This window comes from Rhinatrema bivittatum, chromosome 1 (genome assembly GCF_901001135.1).
Source record: "Rhinatrema bivittatum chromosome 1, aRhiBiv1.1, whole genome shotgun sequence".
NCBI lineage: Eukaryota > Metazoa > Chordata > Amphibia > Gymnophiona > Rhinatrematidae > Rhinatrema > Rhinatrema bivittatum.
The window spans coordinates 681,487,102-681,510,984 of NC_042615.1; the positions used below are offsets into that span (position 1 = coordinate 681,487,102).

General features: G+C 47.3%; 1 protein-coding gene across 1 annotated transcript in view; it reads left to right on the forward strand.

Annotated features, from left to right (window-relative positions):
* The window catches only part of AK6 (adenylate kinase 6), a 35,694-nt gene that overhangs the window by 9,264 nt on the left and 2,547 nt on the right, over positions 1 to 23,883 (forward strand). Inside the window, exon 2 of the mRNA XM_029574329.1 lies at positions 19,424 to 19,516. Within this exon, the coding sequence (XP_029430189.1) occupies positions 19,424 to 19,516 (93 nt within the window). The remainder of the gene's footprint in view (positions 1 to 19,423; positions 19,517 to 23,883) is intronic.

The following is a 23,883-nucleotide window of genomic DNA, read 5'->3' on the forward strand; positions in this document are numbered from 1 at the left end:
CGGAGGACCATTCAAAGACCATCATTGCATTGTTGGTTTTCTTGAAGTGTGCAGGTCCAGTAGAGGGTCAGACCTTCAGTTTTTCTTGTCTTTGTACCAGTCTTGTTCTGCTCCGCCCGTGCTTGCATCAGCTCACCTTTCGCTGTGCTCTCGGGGCTCCTCCCTGAGCGGCATGGCGATCCAAGGGCTCACAACTCCTGTCAGAAGCAACTGCGCATCTGCGCTCACAACAGTTTGTGCGAAAACTCTGAGTCTGTTGTTGGAACACACACAGATGGACATACTTTTTGGGTTTGGGTTGTTGGTAAGCGGTTACGAGAGATTTATTGGTTGATGGGTGATAAGCTGGAATTGGGTGGGACTGTTTCTCATTATTCCTTTTGGTTTATAATATATTGTCCTTCTTTTATATTATGCTTTTTGGTTTGCTGAGGGATAGAAAGTTTCTTATGGAAAACAGGCCATATGAAATGTTGTTAATGAATTACAGGTATAGTTAAACAGACTTAAATGGTTCTTATTTTACTGTAGGTCGGCTGGCTGGTGAGTATGATGCTATGGCTTTTTTCAAATTTATTTTTGCTGAAGGTGATGTCTCTTTCTAATATTAAATTTGTCTCTCTTAATGTTAGGGGTCTTTCTAATCCCATCTAGAGACCCAGAACATTGCAACACCTGAAAAAGCTGGGTGCTAATGTAGTATTCCTTCAAAAAACCCATATGACACCATCGGATCATGTCAAGTTGGAAAATAGCTGGGTAGGAAAGGTGATTGCTGCTTCATACTCTACTAGGAGTAGTGGCACCTGTATCTTTACAAAAACTTGCCAATTTCAATTGCTAGAACCTTTAGAGATCTTGAATTGTAATTGTTGAAGGTTCTCTTTATGGGGGTGGATCTCTTATCAGTGACTGTCCATGGTCCTAATCAATATTCGAGGAGTTTTTTGTACAGTTATTTGCTGTTCTCAAATTCTATCCTGCTGATAGAGTCATTATGGGTGGGGGGGGGGGGGGGGGTGTGTGACTGGAACTTGTGTCTAAATGCTAAAGTGGATAGGTCTCACTCTCCCAACTCTTCTTTGCTCACCCCGGCCGCATTACAAAATATTATACAGTTTTACAACCTCACAGATGTATGGTGAGCACGATTTCCTAGTGACTTGGGACTATAAATTTTATTCTCCCAGACACTATGGGGCGGATTTTCAGAGCCCTGCTCGCCTAAATCCGCCCAAATCCGGGCGGATTTAGGCGAGCAGGGCCCTGCGCGCCGGTGGGCCTATTTTACATAGGCCTACCGGCGCGCGCAGAGCCCCAGGACTCGCGTAAGTCCTGGGGTTTTCGGAGGGGGGCGTGTCGGGGGCGGGACCGAGCGCAGCGGCGTTTTCGGGGCGTGTCGGCAGCGTTTTGGGGGCGGGTACGGGGGCGTGGCTATTGCCCGGGGCGGTCCGGGGCGTGGCCGCGCCCTCCGTACCCGCCCCCAGGTCACGTCCCGGGGCGCAAGAGGCCCGCTGGCGCGCGGGGATTTACGCCTCCCTCTGGGAGGCGTAAATCCCCCGACAAAGGTAAGGGGGGGCTTAGACAGGGCCGGGTGGGTGGGTTAGGTAGGGGAAGGGAGGGGAAGGTGAGGGGAGGGCAAAAGGAAGTTCCCTCCGAGGCTGCTCCGATTTCGGAGCGGCCTCGGAGGGAACGGGGGTAGGCTGCGCGGCTCGGCGCGCGTCGGCTATACAAAATCAATAGCCTTGCGCGCACCGATCCAGGTTTTTAGCAGATACGCGTGGCTCCGCGCATATCTACTAAAATCCAGCTTACTTTTGCTTGCGCCTGATGCGCCAGCAAAAGTAGGCCAATTCGCGCTATTTGAAAATCTACCCCTATACGTATAGTAGGATAGACATTTTTTTGGTAGCCAACACCAAGTGGTTGTTTAATTTAATTCATTTGGCTGGGAAGTTGAATATTTCTGGAACTGCCCTTTCTCTAAATGCTGACAAAACATTTGACCAGATTTCATGACAATATTTATTTATGGTCTTGCGTCATTATGGTTTCCCTGAACAGTTTGTAAATTGGATATTGGCACTATATAAGCAATCCAAAGCTCGGATATTAGTTAATGGATTTCTTTCAGATCCATTTATTATATTCAGGGGAGCCAGGCAGGGGTTCTCTCTCTCTCTCTCTCTCTCTCTCTCTCTCTCTCTGTTTAATTTGGCCCTTGAGCCATTGGCTCAAAAAATTAGGGAGTCCAGAGACACTGAATGCTTCAAATTTGGGACTATGTTTCATAAAATATCATTATATGTGTTACATGGTATCGGTTTTCCTTTTCCTTTAAAAACGTAAAAGGTATGAAAACTAATAAACCCTGACCATTCAGAATTATTTTAAATTGTTCTGAATCATTTTTGATCTAAAAACGACTAGTGCGTGTTCTGATTGTGGACCCTTGGACCGAGGGGGAGTTGCTTCTACCTGTGAGGAGGAGCCCCACAAGTCCCCACCATTAGCAGGCGAGGCTGGAGAGGAGCAGAGAACCCCGCTGGAGCTTCATTACTACCAGCCCTCGGGTACCGGGGCTGGCTGGACTTATGTGGAATCTTTGTGGTCGATGTCCAGGCAAGGATTGAGGCATGTCCAGGCAAAGGTCGGGCAGGCGGCAATACATGTGGTCAGTGTTCAGGCAAAGGTCGAGGCAGGTGGCGATACTCGTGGTCAGTGTCCAGGTTAAGGTCAAGCAGGAATCAGTCCGAAGAACAGGATGAGACAGGAACGCGGGAAACTCAGGAGGCACTCAGGAAGCTCTGGAGTCTCAGGAAAGACATTGCCAAAACACTGGTAAAGTGCAGGGGCTATTCTTATATAGTCCCTGCAATATGATGTCATGGCCCTTTAAATCAAAAGAAAACGGCCCGTGCACATGCCTAGGGAGTCAGTTGAGGCAGGCTTGGTCAGATGGCCTGCAGGCCCCTCAGAGTCAGCTCGGGGCGTCCCACCATGCTGCCAGCTGAAGGAGAGGCAGGCTGATCACAGGAAGACAGCAGCAAACCCAAGCTGCATCCAGGGAGCCTGGAACCCCGCCGCTGGAGGAGAGGACAGCCCGGAACCTCACTGGCTGCGCCACAGCAAAAAGTAAGCAGTATCGGACACCGGACAACAGTGCAGCACAGCTGTTTTAGTGTCATTTTATTTCTAGATAAATCTTTAACCTTTTTTTCCTGAAAATTGTTCTTATCTCTCTTAACACACGAAGTGCAGATGTTAGATCTAGGAAAGCCAGCCAGTATTTTGTTAAGAGTGATTTATGTCCTGGCATGGCAGAGTTCCCAGAATCTGTAGCACAGAGTTATCAGAGTCTGTGTCTTTAATTAGCACTAGACTCTAAATAAACAATGATGATGTCTTTTGACCATTTACAATTATGATAAACATATACCTATTGCATTTAAAAATTAGAGAAGTAAAATCAAGTGCTTTTTTTTGTCAATTAGAATTACTATACTAGATCAAGGCACGCTCTCTGCTTCAACGGCAGGGGAGAACAACTGATACTTCACGCATATCCAGCATAACTCTCTGCTTCAACGGCAGAGGGAATGAAGAACAACCAACAAGGGCTGAATTACATAGTTTGGTAAACAAATAAGCATGGGTGTAGCTTGCTTATTGCGGCGGTTACTACCCCTAACTAATCAAGCTTGATATTTCACTTAGGTGCAGCTCCATCACTGCTCTCTACATTAATGGTGGGGGTGGAAGGGAAATAGAACCAAAAGGTTACTAAGAGCCAAGAGTAACAGATAAGTATGAGAAAAAAAAAAAGTGTGAAGCTTGCTGGGCAGACTGGATGGGCCATTTGGTCGTCTTCTGCTGTCATTTCTATGTTTCTATGTAAGTCTTAATGTAGTGTATCTGATGTATTTTACAGCTATATTCTTTTTGTACATTTAGTGGTTTAGTGATTTACAAAGACAAAAGATTTGTAAGTTAGTTGTTCATAAGCTTACTATAGTCTGTCATGAATAGTAGGCAGGAAAGAGTATATATTCAGTATGGTCAAGATATTCGGGGCTGCTGCTGTCCTATTCTTATCACAACATGCCCGCATCAGAGTGGACAATCCAGAAGGAGTACAGAGAATGAGACAAGATTTAAGGAAGCTGAAAGAGTGGTCGAAGATATGGCAGCTGGGATTCAATGCCAAGAAATGCAGAGTCATGCATCTGGGGTGTGGTAATCCGAAAGAATTGTATGCGTTGGGGGTGAAGGGCTGATGTTCACAGAGCAGGAGAGAAACCTTGGGGTGATAGTGTCTAACGACCTGAAGATGACAAAGCAGTGTGACACGGCAATAGCCAAAGCCAGAAGAATGCTAGGCTGCATAGAGAGAGGAATATCTAGTAAGAAAATGGAAGTGATAATCCCCTTGTACAGGTCCTTGGTGAGGCCTCACCTGGAGTACTGTGTTCAGTTCTGGAGACCGTATCTCAAAGGAGACAGAGACAGGATGGAGGCGGTCCAGAGAAGGGTGACCAAAATGGTGGGTGGTCTTCATCGAATGACTTATGAGGAGAGGTTGAAGAACCTGAATATGTATACCCTGGAGGAGAGGAGGAGCAGAGGTGATATGATACAGACCTTCAGATACTTGAAAGGTTTTAATGATCCATGGTCGTCAACAAACCTTTTCCATTGGAAACAATTTAGTAGAACTAGGGGTCACGATTTGAAACTCCAGGGAGAAAGACTTAGAACCAATGTCAGGAAATATTTCTTCACTGAGAGGGTGGTGGATGCCTGGAATGCCCTTCTGGAGGAAGTGGTGAAGACTAAAACTGTGAAGGATTTCAAAGGGGTATGGGATAAACACTGTGGGTCCCTAAAGGCTAGAGGATGGGAATGAATAAAAAGGCTTGGGGGTAACCTGCCCGGAGTGGCAGTTACTACCCTTAACAGAAACTTGGGGGTAACCTGCACGGAGCAGCAGTTACTACCTTGGGAAGCTTGCTGGGCAGACTAGATGGACCATTTTGTTTTTTTTGTGCCATCATTACTATGTTACTATGTTTGGTAAAAAGAATTGTAACTCTTTGGTAAGCAATCACTTTGAATTTTATCTTTTCATATCAAATGGTTTGATCTGAAGACTGGAGGGTGGCCAATGTAACCCCAATATTTAAAAAAGGCAAAAGGGGCGATCCGGGTAACTATAGACCAGTGAGCCTGACTTCAGTGCCTGGAAAAATAGTGGAAACTTGTTGCGATCCCCCCTGCTGCTGCGCTACAGGAGGTCTCTTACCTTCCTCCAGAGGCCGCTCTGAAGCCAGGGCCTCGCCTACGTTCCATCCGGGACTTGCTCCAGGGCCTGAGAGGCCTAGCTGTGCCTGTGGCTTGCATGCCTCTGCGTTTGGACTTCCTGTCTGGCGACGCCCTTCTTCTAGGGGCTGGCCCGCAGCTCTCTTCCCCAGTTATAGGACCAGCGGTGGGCGGTCCTGGCAAGCTCCTCCCAGGGAGTTGCCTTCTACCTCCAGTACTTAAGGACTTTCTGTTCACTTGCAAAGGGCCTGCGGATCGGGCTCTACAGTCGTCTGTAACTTTGCCGATCCAGGTCCCCCGGTTTCGCCTATGCTTTGATGGGTCCCTGCCCAGTGTCTCTGCCTGATGTTTGTTCCTGTGCCTGCCAGCCGTAAGGACTTCGGATGTGAGTATCCCAGCATCGGAGTTCCTGTTTGCCTGGAGTTTCCCTGCACCCTCCTTTCTTCAGCGTGGTCCGTGACCAGCCTTCCTGGGCTGTGTAGGGCGCGTCTGGGACAGGGTGGTCCGCGACTCAGTCCCACGGGTGGGCTGAGTAGGGCGCCCTGATGGACAGTGCCATGTTCCCGTCCAGCCTTGTCTACAGTGTCTGCTTCAGCCCTTGCCCGGATGTCTTCCTGTCTCTGCCTTGACCTACGTCCTCGTCTGGTTCCTGAGCCTTCTGTCCTGTTGGGCCCTGGAGTGGCCAACAGGAGGGATTCGTCCCACGGGCTCTTGAGCTTCTGCCAGCCGAGGGGGCTTCGGATGTGAGTATCCCAGCATCGGAGTTCCTGCTCGCCTGGATCTTTCCTGTGTCTCGCTTCAGCCCTTGTCCTGATGTCTCCGTCTTGCTTCAGCCTGCTTCTGCCCCGTCTGATGTCTTCTGTTTAAGGACTCTGTCTGCCCTCGCCTCTGTCCGGCCTGCTGCCCATTGCCGTTCCCTGCGGCAGGTCCGAAAGGGCCGGGAACAGTCGGAGGACCGTTCATTAGTCAACTTCCCCGTGTTGGCTACCATGGGCATGCAGGTCCGGCTGAGGGTCGGACTCCTTGCTTCTGTTCCTGCCTGCCTCGCTCACCATGCCTGCTCAGCTCACCTCCCACGGTGTGGCTTGGGGCTCCTCCTTGAGTCCTGCCGTGGCCCAAGGGCTCACCACCACCCGCTTACGACGACCGCGCCCGCGCGCGCTCGTAACAAAACTATTCTCAAGATCAAAATCGTAGAACATATAGAAAGACATGATTTAATGGAACACAGTCAACATGGATTTACCCAAGGGAAGTCTTGCCTAACAAATTTGTTTCATTTTTTTGAAGGGGTTAATATACATGTGGATAAAGGTGAACCGGTAAATGTAGTGTATTTGAATTTTCAGAAGGCATTTGACAAAGTCCCTCAAGAGAGGCTTCTACGAAAACTAAAAAGTCATGGGATAGGAGGCAATGTCCTTTCGTGGACTACTAACTGGTTAAAAGACAGGAAACAGAGAGTAGGATTAAATGGTCAATTTTCTCAGTGGAAAAAGGTAAACAGTGGAGTGCCACAGGGATCTGTACTTGGACCGATTCTTTTCAATATATATATAAATGATCTGGAAAGGAATACGATGAGTGAGGTTATCAAATTTGCGGATGATACAAAATTATTCAGAATAGTTAAATCACAAGCGGATTGTGATACATTACAGGAGGACTTGCAAGACTGGAAGATTGGGCATCCAAATGGCAGATGAAATTTAATGTGGACAAGTGCAAGGTATTGCATATCGGGAAAAATAACCCTTGCTGTAGTTACACGATGTTAGGTTCCAACACCCAGGAAAAAGATCTAGGCATCATAGTAGATAATACTTTAAAATCGTCGGCTCAGTGTGCTGCAGCAGTCAAAAAAGCAAACAGAATGTTAGGAATTATTAGGAAGTGAATGGCAATAAAACGGAAAATGTCATAATGCCTCTGTATCGCTCCATGGTGAGACCGCAACTTGAATACCGTGTACAATTCTGGTCGCCGCATGTCAAAAAAAGATATAGTTGCGATGGAGAAGGTATAGAGAAGGGCAACCAAAATGATAAAGGGGATGGAATAGCTCCCCTTTGAGGAAAGGCTGAAGAGGTTAAGGCTATTCAGCTTGGAGAAGAGACAGCTGAGGGGGGATATGATAGAGGTCTTTAAGATCATGAGAGGTCTTGAAGGAGTAGATGTGAATCGGTTATTTACACTTTCGAATAATAGAAGGACTAGGGGGCATTCCATGAAGTTAGCAAGTAACACATTTAAGACTAATCGGAGAAAATTCTTTTTCACTCAACGCACAATAAAGCTTTGGAATTTGTTGCCAGAGGATGTGATTAATGCAGTTAGTGTAGCTGGGTTCAAAAAAGGTTTGGATAAGTTCTTGGAGGAGAAGTCCATTAATGGCTATTAATCAAGTTTTCTTAGGGAACAGCCACTGCTTTAATTGCATCTGTAGCATGGGATCTTCTTAGTGTTTGGGTAATTGCCAGGTTTTTGTGGCCTGGTTTGGCCTCTGTTGGAAACAGGATGCTGGGCTTGATGGACCCTTGGTCTGACCCAGCATGGCAATTTCTTATGTTCTTATCTGAATTAATTTGATTTAAACAGACTTAATCTAAATTTATCTGAATTGATCTGACTTAATTAAATTTATCAATTGAATTTAATTGTATACTTTTCTCATGTAAAAAAAAATATATTCTTCTTTTGAGAATATGTCTCTGACTGAGTAAATCTGAGTGGGTCTGATTTCATAAGCTCAATAAATGCATTAATTCTTAGGAGCTCTATTGTGTTAATTTATGTGACATGGTTTTTCTAATGCCAGGAGAGTGACTTTTAATGGGTGATCTGTTAATAACGTTTCTCCCCTTAGAAATATCTATCAGAGCAAGGACAGAGACATGCGGATGATATCTTACTTTATATTATTTATTTATTTATTTAAAAACTTTTCTATATCGTCGCTAAGTCATGTACCATCGCAACGGTTTACAAATAGGCACAAAAAAGGTATATATCGGTAGTTTATCGTACATTCTAACAAGTGCCAATTAAGTACGGTTACAATATCATTAATAAAATCAATATTTGGGTAGTGATGGTTTAGTCCTAGTGTGTTATTGAGTTACTTTTTATATTGGTCTACATCATAACTGTATTATCATGTATTTTTAATATTGCAATGTCGTTTATTCTTAGCTGTGCTTCTCTGTATTTTCGTTCTCTCTCTCCCTCTCTACCCCACCGTTTCTTTTGGAAAGGCTTGCTCATAGAGCCATGTCTTTAAGGTTTTCTTGAAGGTCTTGATATCATTATGATTATGCATCCTGAAAAAGCCAATTCCTGCAATTGTATCCCTTTTGAAGGAATATGGAGCCTTGTCAGGGTATATTATCAATTATACTAAATCGCTTTTGTTGTATACCTCGGGATAGATGTTCTAAATTCTGGTGACTTGTATAAGTTAAATTATTCCAAGGTCTTTGTAAAATTACAGGCAGATTTTAATCATTGGACCAATTTCCCGTTGTCACTTTTAGATAGAGCCTATTTGGTAAAATTGGTTGTTCTCTCATGCCTTTTATACCTTCTCAACATCTTTCTTGTAACATTCTTCAGAAAGCATTTAGGGATCTTAATGGTGGTATTTCCTCTTTTTTTTATGGTGTCGAAAACTGCCACATATAAAACTGTTGACTTTACAGTATCCCAGAAATTGTGAGAGGAGGGTGGATGTCCCAAATTTTATTTATTATTTGGCTGTGAGCTTGGTGGGTATTAAAAACTGGCTGATATACCCACACTTCCGTAGTTGGGTTTCGTTCAACAGTTTACAACTGGGAGAAATAACATTGATATCACTTCTCACTTTGCCTCACAGCTTCCCTCATTATGCTGGATTGGACACTTGAATCCTATCTTATCATGCATTCTTAGGACAGGATTCATCATTCCTTGGAATGATGAACGTGGCGGTAAAGGGAGGCCGGGGGGGGGGGGGGGGGGCGAAGAAGGGGGTGGTAGGGCGATAGCCTGCAGCCAGCCGCACCACGGCGGAGCAGTTTCGCCTGCCGCGGTGCGGCCATGCTGCATGCTATCGCAGGCATAGCGCCACCGTAAAAGGTGGTGCTGTTTCCCTTGCTACTGCTGGCGATAATGTTCTAAACATTATTGCTTGCAGCAGTGCCGCCGGCCTATTTCCCTAATCCCCTCCCTAACTCCTCCCCTCCACCTAATTTGAATGCTCTGCCGCGATAATGGCCTTTTGCAGGTTGGAAAATAACTCCCTTAATTTGGTGTGCAGTGAATAATTGGGTTTTCAATATGAGGGTCTGTCCCCTATCACCAGTCTCCAAGGAAACCCAGTTTAGTCCTCTCTTACTCTGTCCCCGGATTTCAAGGATTGAGGTATGAGGGGTTTAAGATTCTTGGATCAGATAAGGGTGGAGGGCCAATTTTAAGAACTTTCAGGATCTCCAAGTTGAGTATCACACTGGAGACATACAAGCTATATTTTTTCATAATTGTGGAGGGCTGTTGTGCGTCATTTAGAAGGTGTTGGCCCATTGCTCCCTCGTTCTGGGTTGGAAGCATCTCTTATTACACCCAGGTCACCAAAATGTTGGATTTCCAGAATGTATTTGTACTTGCTTGATGGTATTTTTGATCCTGAGACGTGTGCCACTCTCATAGAAAGGTGGAATGAGGATTTGTCATAGAGTTTAGACAAGGATGATTAGAAAGATATATGGGACTCAACTCTCAAACTATTCCTTTGTAATAAGGTTCAGGAACTAATGTTTCGATTGTTAAATAGAACATACAGATTTCTCTTGGTTTTCTCTAAATTTAGCATGGCCAGCCCCCTCTGTTGGAGAGGGTATGGAGAACCTACCTCCCATTTTCACATATGGTGGGACTGTTTCATTGTTAACAGCTTTTGGCAAAGGGTTGGGACTTTGATTGGAGAAATTTTGGGATGACCACTTCAACTTACAGCACCTCTCTGTTTGTTGGGAAGATGGGATGACCTCATTTTGACTACATCTTTGAAATGTTTGGCTGTCCAGCTGCTGCATGCTGCTCATATTTATTTATTTATTTATTTAGGCATTTTATATACCATCGTTCCAAAAGAAGATCACAATGGTTTGCAATATCCACATTCATATTCATGGTCAACGACCACATACTGTGTGTCAACATTCACCTAGTTCAGCACCACAGTGTATACATATTCTAGTTCATAATCATAAATATTCTAGGATATCAAACTATATACTATATAATCTAGTTCATATTCATACATTTTGTTTATCAACCTAACAATAAATACAAGTTCCAGTTCTACTAACAATACACTTCACATCATATTACCATCACCTGCCATTGGAAATCGACCCCCTTCAATAGATCATTGGAAATCGGTGGTTGCAGACATTGCCATAATAGAAAAGGTCTCCTCTCTTCTTAAGAAGCAAGGGACTGTTGCGTCCGTCTGTCTCAGCTTCGCCCCGTATGCCTCACCTTGTTCTCGGCTCCTCCCGCTTACCTTGGGCAAAATGGCTACCACCGCATCTGCAAGCTGCCCTCTCCGGCGTCCCTGGAATGGCTGTGGCGTTGCCTCCCGCCATGCTCCTCCCAGGGGCCTACTAGGCTGTGCGCATGCGCACTACCCACATCTTTATTCCAGCAATGGCGCGAACCTCGGGGGCATCCCCCTCAAGTGACGTCACACCATCCGGGTATATAGCCTGTACTTGTTTGCTAGCGCACTGAGTTAGCAAGGATTGGTCTCGGCCGGTCTAAGCTACTCTGCCACTTCCGTGCTGCCGCTGGAAGCTCTCTCTCTCTGCCCTTCGGGGTATTGACTAACCTGGGTACCCGCTCCTCGGGGGCCCTATGCTTTATTTGAGGTGCCTTACTGGGATCAGGTACTCGCTCCTCGAGGACCTGCACTCCCAGCCTCGGTGCTAGTACCATCAACTTTAGCCTGGTGGAATCGCCAACCTACAGCTACCATCTAGTGAGTAATCTAACTCCCAGGCAAGGTTTCCCAGCATTTCCTTGCCTGGGAAACCTACACCGGAATCCCATATACCAACGGGGTGAGACGGCTTCCCTCTGCTAAGGGTCCCAGGACTGTTACCTCTGGATCACCTCACTACTGCCACCTCTGGTGGTACACATCAAGCTGTATAATAAAAGAACTAAAATCTGTGTTTGTGCATCCTGAGTCTAGCCCAGTACTGTGGCTCCTCACGGGGCTCTTCCCCGTGGGCGTGGTCATCTACCACAGTACCCAAGAATCCACCCAAACACCGCTAAACCATAACAGGGCCTCTGATAGTGTCTGGAAGATGTACTGGCAATGGAGACAATGTACTGACTGATCTATCTCTATATCACTGTGGCTGATCTTATTATTTGTATGTTTTTCCTTTTAGCTGCTTGTTTTCTTTGTATTGATATGTCCCTAAAATAAAAAGCATTTAAAAAATGCCCTTGTACAGACATAAGACTGTCATACTGGGTCAGTCAAAGGTCCATCAATCCCAGCATCCTGTTTCCAACAGTGATCAGTCCAGGTCACAAGTACATGACAGGATTGTAAATAGCAGATAGATTCCATGTTGCTTACTCCCAGAGATAAGCAGTGACTGTTGCATTGGCCAGCCGCGGTCTCAGCGACCGGCCTTCCTCACCCGACGCTCTGACGCCTCGCGGAGGGCGGACCCCAGCTGCCCGATGTGGTAGGGGGGTTCCTGCCTGCCGCCCTCTTCACAGCTTGCCTGCCGCTGGTGGGCTGAGAGTGCAGCAGGGACGCCGCCATCGGCTCCCCTCTTCCGTCCCCTTAGGCACGCGGACTCTTCTCCTCGCGTCATTTAAAGGGGCCACGGTAGCCTAAGGCTGCCAGCCCCTTTCAGTGAGGTCATCAACCTGGGACTATTTAAGGCGAGCTCTGATGGTCAGAGCTCGCCTTGGCAACAGGTCTCCACGCTAGTCGTGTGCTAGTTGCTTGTTCCTGCGTACCTTCGCGTTCCTGGTTACTTATCTGTTCCTGCTTCATCTTTGCTCCTGTTCCTGCTCCTGGTATCCGTTCCTGCTCCTGTGTTCCGTGTCTACCCTCCTTGTCTTCCACTGACCATGCTACTTATTGATACCTGACTTGACTTTTGCTTCGTCTGATCACGCTACTGATTGATATCCGACTGACTTCCGCTATGTCTGACTATGCTCCTCCCCATCTCCTGGTTTGACCTTTGCCTTGCCTGACCATTCTCTATCTGACTCCTGGTTTTGATCTGTGCTTGTTTTGACACTCTTCCTTGCCACCTGCCCTGACTTCAGCCTGCTCTACGATGCTCCTGGTGAACCTACTCTGGACTTGGCTTCTCAGGCTTTCGCCTGTTCTTACTCGGGCACCCTCTGTCTGTCTCCTGTTCTCCTTGGCATCTGGGACTCTGCCTCGTCCGGACCTGATCACCTACTTCAACTACCACTGCTGGCCCCTGGCTGACTCTCTCGTCATCCTTAGAGGACCTCAGACGGAGGCCCACCTAAGTCCAGCTGGCCCTGGTACCCAAGGGCTCAACCTGCGGGGAACAACCGCTGGTATTGGTGAAGCTCCAGCTAGCCTCTGCCAGTCAGCCAGCTCCACCTGCCGACAGTGGGGACCCATAGGGCTTGCCCTGCGGGTAGCATCAGTCCAAGGGTCCACCTCCTGCGTAACAGGTTGCCAAGGCCATGGACTCGGTGGACCTGTCCGCTCTCCTGGCCATTTTGGGCCTGGCCCAGAAGATCCAGGAGCAGCAACGATTCTTGGAGGCGTTGGCTACTTCTATTGAGCGCCTAAATGCCCGATTGGATTCTCACCCGTGGACTTGGCTGCGCTGAAATCCATTTCCAGGCTCGTTATGAAGCTCCAGAATCTTCAGTTGACCTTAGAACTGGTGGTGGCGGACGTGATCCATTTTGCCACTCGTCAAGACTCCCTGACCCAGTTTAGCGCCCTACCACCATCCCCAGCGGCCTCAGTGTCGGCTTCCGATACCAGTCAGGTGGTCATTCCTTTGCTGGCACCGCCTCGTTACTCGGGATACCCAAGTGGTGTCAGGGATTTTTAAATCAATGCCACATGCATTTTACTCTTCAGTCAGCGCTTTTTCCAAATGACTTGGTCAAGATGACCTTTATTCTATCCCTTTTTGGATGGCAAGGCCCTGGCCTGGGCCTTCCCTTTGTGGGAGCGCTCCAACCCCTTGCTTTCAAATCTCCCACAGTTTGTGTCGGCCATGCTCCACTTCTTCCACAGAGATGAATTAACGGTCCTTGTTTCCCAGACTCTGAAAACTCTGGATATTCCAGGCACGGACCCTATGGCGGAAACAAAGAATAACCCCATCTTGGTGTCCCTTCGTAAAGCCTAATGCTACTTCCAATGATGGAAGCCATCCATGAACTGATTGACCTGGAGTGGGATGCCCTGGAGACCAGCTTTAAAGGAGGTCTGGCCTTGGAAGCCTTATACCCTCTGGAACCGGCTACCAAGGAACGCCTGTGTTTTCCCAAAGTGGACACCATGGTCTGTACTGTCTCAAAGAGAACAATCATTCCCATTGAAGGATACTCAGGATAGACGATTGGAATCCATTCTTATGCAGGCCTTCAGTGCAACAGCAATGACACTGCAGATTGCTTCCTGCTGCGCACTAGTTGCACGTTCCTGCTTGCTCCTCGAGAGAGAGGCAAATAACTCCAGAATGTATACCGGTGAGACAATGGAAACTGCAGCAGCCTTCCTGACGGAAGCAAGCTCAGATCTGGTGTGTACTTCAGCCAGAGGGGTATCCTCGGTAGTAGCAGCCAGAAGACAACTATGGCTGCGGAATTGGTCTGCTGACGCGACCTCTAAAGCGACTCTCACAAGAATGCCCTTTAAAGGATCTCTCTTATTCGGAAGCGAATTGGAGAAGTTAGCCAGCAAGTGGGGCGAATCTCCACTACCGGAAGATGGGTAAAAGATCCCAGTGCCCCTCCCCCAGAAGAACCAGGGCAGAGGCTTGCAACGCTTTAGAGCCTACAGGAACTCGAGGTTCCAGGCACCTCATCCCTCCAGAAGATCTCAGCCCTTTCTGAACCGACAGACCAAAAGAGGAACAGGTCCGGGGGCAGGCTCCAGCCATGCTCCCCAATGAGAATGGGCCGACCCATCCACAGGAAGAGGAAATATGGGGTCGACTTTCCTATTCTACCAAAGATGGGTCGAGATCACGTCAGACAAATGGGTACTAAACATCATTCGAGAAGGTTACTCTCTGGAGTTCCGCAGCATCCCTCGGGACAAATTTATGATGTCACCCTACTACTCCCACAGCAAGAGACTGGCAGTAGAAGCCACTCTGACAAGACTACTCAGTCTGAAAGCAATTTCTCCGGTTCCTACGCCCCAACAAAATATGGGGCGCTATTCCATCTATTTTATCGTTCCCAGGAAGGAAGGATCATTCCAACCCATCTTGGATCTCAAGAACGTCAACCATCATCTGCGGATTCTACACTTCCGCATGGAGACTCTTTGTTCCGTAATAATGGCAGTACAACCAGGAGAGTTCCTAACCTCCTTGGAACTCTCCGAAGCCTACCTTCACATTCCAGTCCATCAAGATCACCAGCGTTTTCTGCGCTTTGTGATACTGGGTCACCATTACCAGTTCCGAGCACTACCCTTCGGACTAGCAACCACACCCAGTACATTCTCCAAAATTATGGTGGTCGTGACGGCAACACTGACGAAGGAAGGGATCTTGGTACACCTTTACCTGGACGACTGGCTGATCAGGACAAGGTATTCGGAGAAGAGTCGACAGGCGACCAACAGAGTCAAGAACCTACTGCAGGAACTTGGTTGGGTCGTGCACACAGGCAAGAGCAGTCTGCAGCCCTCTCAGTCTCTAGAGTACCTGGGGGCCCCTTTCGACACCAAACAGAAGAAAGTCTTCCTCCCTCCCCCGAGGAGAAGGAAGCTGATGGAACAATTACAACGATTGATGACCAATGCACGCCCCAAGGTATGGGACTATCTTCAATTCCTCGGCCTCATGGCAGCAACCATGGAGGTCATGGGAAAGGGCCCACATGCGACCGTTCCAGCGCTCTTTACTGTCACGCTGGAACCCACTATCCAAATACTACTCAATTCGCCTCAAACTATCAGCAGAGATACGTTCTCAGCTTCAGGGGTGGCTACAAGAGACCACCTAAGCAGAGGAGTAAGCCTATCCCCACCAAACTGGATTTTGCTCACCCACTGTCAGGAACTGATGGCCCAGGGACAATGGAGCAAGGAAGAGGCGGGATGGAACATAAACCGCCTGGAAGCTCGAGCAGTCAGACTAGCGTGCCTGCGATTTGGTCACAGACTCTGAGACAAAGTGGTTCGAGTAATGTCAGACAACGCTACAACGGTTGCCTACATCAACCGCCAGGGAGGAACCAGGAGTCAGCAAGTATCTCTGGAGATAGATCCTCTTATGGCATAGGCGGAGATAAACCTACAAGGGATCTCGGCCTCCCACATCACAGGAAAAGACAACGTCTCAGAAGACTTCCTCAGCAAAGAGAGCCTGGACCCAGGGGAATGGACGCTGTCGACCACAGCCTTCCAACTGATAGTAAGTCACTGGGGCCTCCCAGCCATGGACCTACTGGCCACCTATCTCAGTGCCCAAGTCCCCAGATTCTTCAGCCGCAGACGAGAGCCACACTCCCAAGGGATCAACACTCTCGTTCTGACCTGGCCGGAGGAATACCTACTGTACTCCTTCCTCCCCCCCCCCCCCCCCCCATGGCCACTACTGGGCAAGGTCATCCGCAAGATAGAACACCACAGGGGACTAGTCCTACTAGTGGCCCTGGATTGGCCTAGACGCCCATGGTACGCAGACATGCAAAGACTCCTTGCGGGGAGCCCTCTGTGCCTACCTCAACACAGGGATCTTCTCCAGCAAGGCCCGATTCTTCCCAAAGATCCATCTCTATTCTCTCTTGCGGGGACTCGCCTGAAGAAGCGTGGTTACTCGAAACCTGTGATTGACACCCTGCGCCGAGCGCGCAAGTTCTCAACATCCCTGGCATACATACGGATCTGGAGAATATTCGAAGCCTGGTGCGAGAACCGCAAGATACTCCCATGGACGGCCAAGATCCCCATGATTCTGGAGTTTCTACAGGATGGTATGAAGAAGGGGTTGTCACTCAAGGTCCAAGTAACCGCCCTCTCTTGCTTCAGAGCCGAAGTGAACGGTATCTGTCGATCAGCTCATCCGGATTTGACCCGTTTCCTAAAAAGGGGTTAAGCATCTTCGACGTCCCCTAAAATGGCCGGTGCCCTATGGAACCTCAATCTGGTATTAGATTTCCTAGCGGGGGCTTCCTTCAGACCAACGCGTAGTCTGTCACTACGCCTCATAACATTGAAGACGGTATTCCTGGTGGCAATATGTTCAGCTTGTCGCATCTCCGAACTACAAGCACTATCCTGTCGGGAACCGTTCCTTAGGTTCACCCCTGGAACCATAGTCTGCTGGATCAAGGAAGTAATCAAGGCAGCCTACATAGAGGCAGGAAAACCTTTACCACTGCAGGTTAAGGCTCATTTTACTAGGACCCAGGCAGTATCTTGGGCAGAAACCAAACTGCTATCACCCGCCGAGATCTGTCGGGCGGCACCGTGGTCCTCCCTACACACCTTCTTCAGGTTCTACCGCCTGGATATTCAGGCCCGAGAAGACGCAGCCTTCGCAAGGGCAGTACTAAGAGGGCCACGGGCAGCCTCCCGCCCTGTCCGGGAGTAGCTTTTGTACATCCACTGGTCCTGAATCCATCTGGCTACATGCTAGGAAATGGAGAAATTACTTACCTGATAATTTCGTTTTCCTTAGTGTAGACAGATGGACTCAGCATCTCTCCCACGGCTGCTCCAGAGAAGGAGGACCCTGGAAAACGAACCTCAAGACTAAACAAATACGGGTAAGCCGTTGCCTACCCCTAGTTCAAGACACCCGCAGTTTAGTCTGGTGTCGGCATTAATTTAGTTGAGTGCACTGGCGGTTTCCAGTTTTGAAACCAGTTAAGTCAGTTTAATCAAGTTGTTTATGCAAATATATATATCCACAATGGCTTTTCTAGAGGATACTGAGGAGTTGAGGTCACTGTAGGGGTATATCTAGGGTGACGTCCGCTTTGAAATCTGACTCCGTCTCCCATCTGTTAGCAGAGGAACACATAACCCACTGGTCCTGAGTCCATCTGTCTACACTAAGGAAAATGAAATTATCAGGTAAGTAATTTCTCCAATGTATCTGAAATAATTTGATTGTAAAATTTAGTTAAGTCCAGAAAGGCTAAAATTATTACTATTTAGGTGGTTCAACCACTATACAAATGATTCTTTCTAAACTGCTCTGTTCAAAACTTATGGCCAGATTTTAAATCCCCCGCACGCGTAAAATCAGGCCTTTACACGTGTGGCCGGACCTTGCACGCGCCGAGCCTATTTTCATAAAGGCCGGTACGCCCATAAATGCCAGCCTTCCTACAAGGGGTGGGCCCAGGGACGTGTTCTGGGCAGGGGGCGGGCCGGGACAGTGGCATTGACCTCACATGCCGGCAACTTCAGATCGGGTCCTGAAGTAAGTTGGGGAGGGGAAAAAAATAAAAAAAAGGTAGGAATTAGGGGCTGGGGAAGGGAGGTTATGGTAGGGGTTAGGGAAGTTCCCTCCCAGTCTGCTCCTTAATTGGACACGTGCGCACGCACCTTTTAAAATCTACCAGTTAGGTGCTAACTGGGCTGGAAAACCCTGGAAGCCAGATCACCTGACTTTCTAAAATTCTGAAAACCCAAAATAAAAATAATGGAAAAGCAAAAAACATATTTAAAAACTAATCTAAAAATAGAAAAAAAGAGCAAAATAAATAAACGTCAAAATAATAAGCACGTTAGCAACAACACAAAAGTAAAAAAAAAAAAAGTGAGAAAGCTAAAGAACATTTTTAGCCCCTAAAAACTTTTGATTCGCATTTAAGTTATAGTTTTTTTTAATGTATTTCTACTCCAGGTGTTAAAAAAAAATGTTATTTTTATTATTAGTACTGAAATACCATACTATGTTATTTTGTTACTTTACTACCTTTTTGGAAATATCTGTGTAAAATTGGGATCTTTAGGTAGGGTGTAGGTATATGTTGTATGCCTTCCAGTTCCCATATGCTCTGTTTAGCAATTTAAACCCTAGGGATGTGCAGAGGGACGCCATACGTTGCATTCGGGATTCGGATTCGTCGGGGGCAGATACGTTGCATTCGGCTGTATGGCGCCCCGATACGTTAATATGTTGATCCCTATTCGTTTCCCCACTAAAATTAAATTAAGTACAACCCCCCACCCTCCTGACCCCCCCCCCCCCAAAGACTTGCCAAAAGTCCCTGGTGGTCCAGCGGGGGTCCGGGAGCTATCTCCTGCACTTGGGCCGTCGGCTGCCAGTAATCAAAATGGCGCTGATAGCCTTTGCCCTTACTATGTCACAGGGGCTACCGGTGCCATTGGTCAGCCCCTGTCACATGGCCATCGGCGCCATCTTGTGCTCCTACCATGTGACAGGGGCTGACCAATGGCACCGGTAGCCCCTGTGACATAGTACGGTCAAAGGCTATCGGCACCATTTTGAATACCGGCAGCCGAGGGCGTGAGTGCAGGGGATGGCTCCCGGACCCCCCGTTGGACCACCAGAGAGTTTTGGTAAGTTTTGGGGGGGGGGGATCAGGAGGGTGGGGGGTTTGTTTAAATTGGCTCCTAGGCAGCCGAATAATTTGGCGAAGATTTGTTGTATTCGTGGGGAATCGTGATAAGTTTCGCTTCCCCACAAATACAACAAATAGGGCCCTTTATGTTGCAGATTCCCAATTCGTAGGGAACGAATGCACACCCCTATTAAACCCTCAATATACGATTGACATCTTAAAGCACTTGCGATCACTTGTAATGACCTAGATTTGTTCTGAACTATTCTGATTTGTCATACCTGTTAACCTTGCTGTCCTTTTTGTGCAGGAACACCAGGTGTAGGAAAGACCACACTGGGAAAAGAGCTTGCAGAAAGAACAGGGCTGACCTACATCAACGTGGGTGATTTGGCAAAAGATGGTAGGCATTTTCTGTGCTGTAGCACTAGAGAACAGGAATGAGGTTCTTTGGGTATATCTATATACACAAAAGTGCTCTCTGCTTCCACGACACGGGTTAAGGGAAATTGGATTCAAACAGCATCCGAGGGCCCTGACTTTTACGGTCTGGGAAACTGATAAGTATGGGGGTAACCTGCACAGTGCAACAGATATTGGCATAAGCATAAGCTTGTTGGGCAGACTGAGTGGATCATTTGGTCTTTTTCTGCTGTCATTTCTATGTTTCTGTGTATGTATATATTTATTTATTACCCACCTTTTTGAATGCAAAATTAATCCATCAATGTTTACAGCAAATTAGAATAGTAGCATATAACCAATGGTTAATTGCAGCTTTACAATAAGAAACAGTGCATCACAGATTAAAATAAAAGTGCAAAATCCATTTATATTATTGGCAAATAAAAAGATTTTATTTAAGGGAGGGGGCCACATAAACAATTCCAACTCTCAGCTGTGATTCCAGTAGTGGGTCCTAGAGGCTGAAACATAAAAAATAAAATTAAACACAAAATACTACCATTTTAAGTTATGCAAGCAAAATCAGTGTGTGTACATTTACATAATACTGACTCTCTGTCTCTAAAGGAGATAGAAATGCATGGCGTTGTAGTAAAATATGTATTAGCATAGAAAAGCAAGAAAAATTATAACCAGAAACCCCATCCTTTCTCAAAGTTCCCAGTTCAAGTAAATTGAAAATGAGTTTCCCAAAATCCCACATCGAAATTCTGGCTAGAATATTAGCGTGATTGCCGAATAATTTCAATGAGTTTCTCTGCAGTCCAGTTCCAGGATGGTTGGAGAATCTGTTATGATTTCCCAGTGCTCCACATGGATTCTGCAGTGCTGTAAGTTATATAGACACTGCCTCTATGGTTCAGCAGCAGTCCTGTGTTCCGATTTCTTGACTTTTGCTTCTGTTCCTGGGTCTGAATGGGGCTGGGAGTACTGCTGAGATTTACCAGGAATAGAGAGATATATTTACTCCTTTCTTCAGGCCAGTATGGAAACATTTTTTTACATTTTTTACTCGAGCGTCTGTAGGATAATCGTACTAATGTAATGGGTATAATGGGAAGCATGAGACTAGTTTCACTGCCCTGTGATTTTGCTTTTGTGGGAAGTTTCACTTTATCCTGTATGGATACTAGAAAAGAGGGCTTGTGTTAAGATTGACTGACTGCAGGCTGCTTGGTTCAGATTCTTGCCTGCTCACCCATGAATGTACAGCAATAAAGTAAAGTGCTACATGTTCTCAAAAGAGTGGAATTAACTATTAAAAAATGTATTTCTGGATATTTATATGTTAAATGGAAAAAAATCAGTTCTTCAGGGTTATATTAAATAAGATCATTTCCCTTTTCCTATTTCTTGCCTAGAAAAGGACTAATTGGTGTTCTTCTGGATGTGATCATCTTGTACATTAACCTATACTTCTAAAGATATGCACAAAAAAGGAAAATGTCGGTCTGGCTCAGTGGCAGTGCTGTGCACAGCCATTCAGCGGGACATGGGTGCGATTCTTGGATCAAATCTTCCACTTCCAGGGCCGCCTGGGGTTGGGGGATGCCGTGGAGGCTGCATTCACAAGGCTTCTAGGCCCTGGGAAGGGGAGGGAATCGCAGTCATCATACAACAGTAACGCCTAGTTGCTGTATTCAGGGCTGATAATTGCAGGATTCCCTAATGCATGGCCCCCTGCTGAGGACTGTTGCTGTGATGACTGGCAGGTCTATCCAGTAAAGTGCGGCCGCGTTTACCCCGCTCCTAACCCGCGTTCTACTCACTTGCCGGCCACATTAGCCCTTCCTGCGATCCACAACCCCCTTTAACCTACCCTTACCGCGTCCTAAAATCCCCGGGCAACCCCTTCCGCACGCGGCATGTATATTGCATGCAAACGAGCGAATTAGCTATTCCCTAGCATCCAGTAACCCGCGCCCGACTATCGCTATTTTACCCTGCCGTTTTGCCGCGCGTTTAACCTGCTAACTTACCACCTACCCTTACCCCTGCATTAGAGGCAGGGGTAAGGGTAGGCGGCAAGCTTTCCTCCATCCCCCGCTCACCAGCCCTGGCCGCGTCCATGGATGCTGGTCTCCGGGGCAGCCCCAGTCCTCTCCCCTCCTCCCGAAGCAAAAAAAAAGTGAAAAAAAAAATTGCAAGAGAGAGAGGGGAGAGGACGGGCAATCCTACGCTCGGCGACTAACTTTTGCAGCTCCCCTCCGGACATCGTGGCTTCCCCCGTGCCAGTCCCCTCTCCCCTCCTCCCGAAGCAGGGTGTGAAAAGCAGCCTTGCTCCGGGAAGAGGGAAGAAGGGACTGGCAGTGTGAAGCGGCGAAGCGACTTACTTTTTGCAGCCCCTCCGGACATCGGACGACCTCTCCTGCCTCCAGCTGCTCGCGAAGATGGACGCCTGCACGGCCGCTGAAGACGTGACGTCACGACGTTTGGCGTCACGGCATGTGACGCCAAACGTCATGACGTCACATGCCGAGACGCCAAACGTCGTGACGTCACATGCCGTGACGCCAAACGTCGTGACGTCACGTCTTCAGCGGCCGTGCAGGCGTCCATCTTCGCGAGCAGCTGGAGGCAGGAGAGGTCGTCCGATGTTCGGAGGGGCTGCAAAAAGTAAGTCGCTTCGCCTCTTCGTCGCTTTACACTGCCAGTCCCTTCTTCCCTCCTCCCGGAGCAAGGCTGCTTTTCACACCCTGCTTCGGGAGGAGGGAAGAAGGGACTGGCAGTGTAAAGCGACCTCTCCTGGCAATCCCGACTTCCTGGTATCTGTCATTTCAAATGACATTTGAAATGACAGATACCAGCGTGGCCGTGAAGCGTTAGGCCGGCGCACCCAGGATACTGTATAGGCGCTCTATCCAGTAAAATGGGTTGCGCGGGCCTAACGCTTCCGGACGCTTCTTAGACGCAGCTTGCATTTGCAAGCTATTTACATACAGGATCGAGCGGTAGGTGAGCTGCACTGTGTGTGCGGCAACCGCGGGTGCGCCGGGTACTAACGCAGCTCTTCCTACCGCTCGTTACTGGATAGACCTGTGGGCTAGGTGAGCTGGGAGAAGATATAAAGTGGTGCTTTGGGGGGGGGGGGGGGGGGGGGGAGAGGTGGAAATCCCTGGGTAGTTGCACATGAAGGCTCATGGTGCTGGATCCCAACCCTGGTTCCAAATAAGCTGGAGATCGAAAGGGGCAGGAGAAACCTTTTTAATTTTTGCACCTGGCAGTCATTTACCTTGTAATTTGGAATCATAAGAACATAGAAATGCTGTGCTGGATCAGACCAAGGTCCATTGAGGCCAGCATCCTGACTCTCATCCCACAGGCCGTAATGTAGGGACCAAGAATTCTCTTATCACATGCCAGGTCCTAAAGTACAGCAAAAAATTAGCACTTATTTTATTAATTTTCCCCATTTATATTACTACAACTTTAACATAGTACCAAGATCATGCATTAAGAAATTTCATGTGATACAAATGTGAAAAAACAGTAGCTTGGTTCTTTACTACTTTCCACTGTTTGAAGGTTATTTTGCTTTTTTTGGTGGGGGGGGGGGATTACTGGGGGGAGGAGGTGCAGGTAAGGGCATATCAACTTAAATGCATTTGCAATGTCTATTTAATACCATTGAACATATGATGGGAGATATTTTCAGGAAAGCAAAGCTATGTACCCAGTCATTCACCAGGTGGCAGTGTTCTACCACACTGGGTATAGTTCAGCAAAGCTACCTGGAATTCAGTACTCAAGCTGTTTCAGGGATCAAATGTCCATGGTGAAAAATATATATTTCAGAAGTTTCACAGCCCTTATGGCCTCCCACAGTCAGAAGTATACAAAAAATTAAACATAACAGTAAATCTCTGAGGGGCAGCGATGGATATTGCCAGAGGCACACAAATATATTTTTTGTAACATGAATAAACATGACACCGCTCTGTTTCTATAGATTGGCAGCCACTTCCACAGCTCATGAGTTTATTTATATTCTGCTTTTCAGCACTTCAAAGTGGATTACATTCAATTACTGTATATATTTTCCTATCCCCAGAGGGATTACAAATCTACTAGAGGCAAAGGAGGGTAAAGTGACTTGCCCAAATCCCAGCAGTGGGATTTGAATGCTGGTTTCTCTAGTTCATAACCCACTGCTCTTACCACTAGGCTACTCTTCCACTTCTGCCTCTTTAAATAATAAAGTGGTACTTTATTATTGATACAGCATGCTCCCAGAGCAGGGATTACTAAGGCTTGAGTGTGGCAACTTTAGGGGTGAAGGGTCATGGAGAAAACCAAAATGTGTTG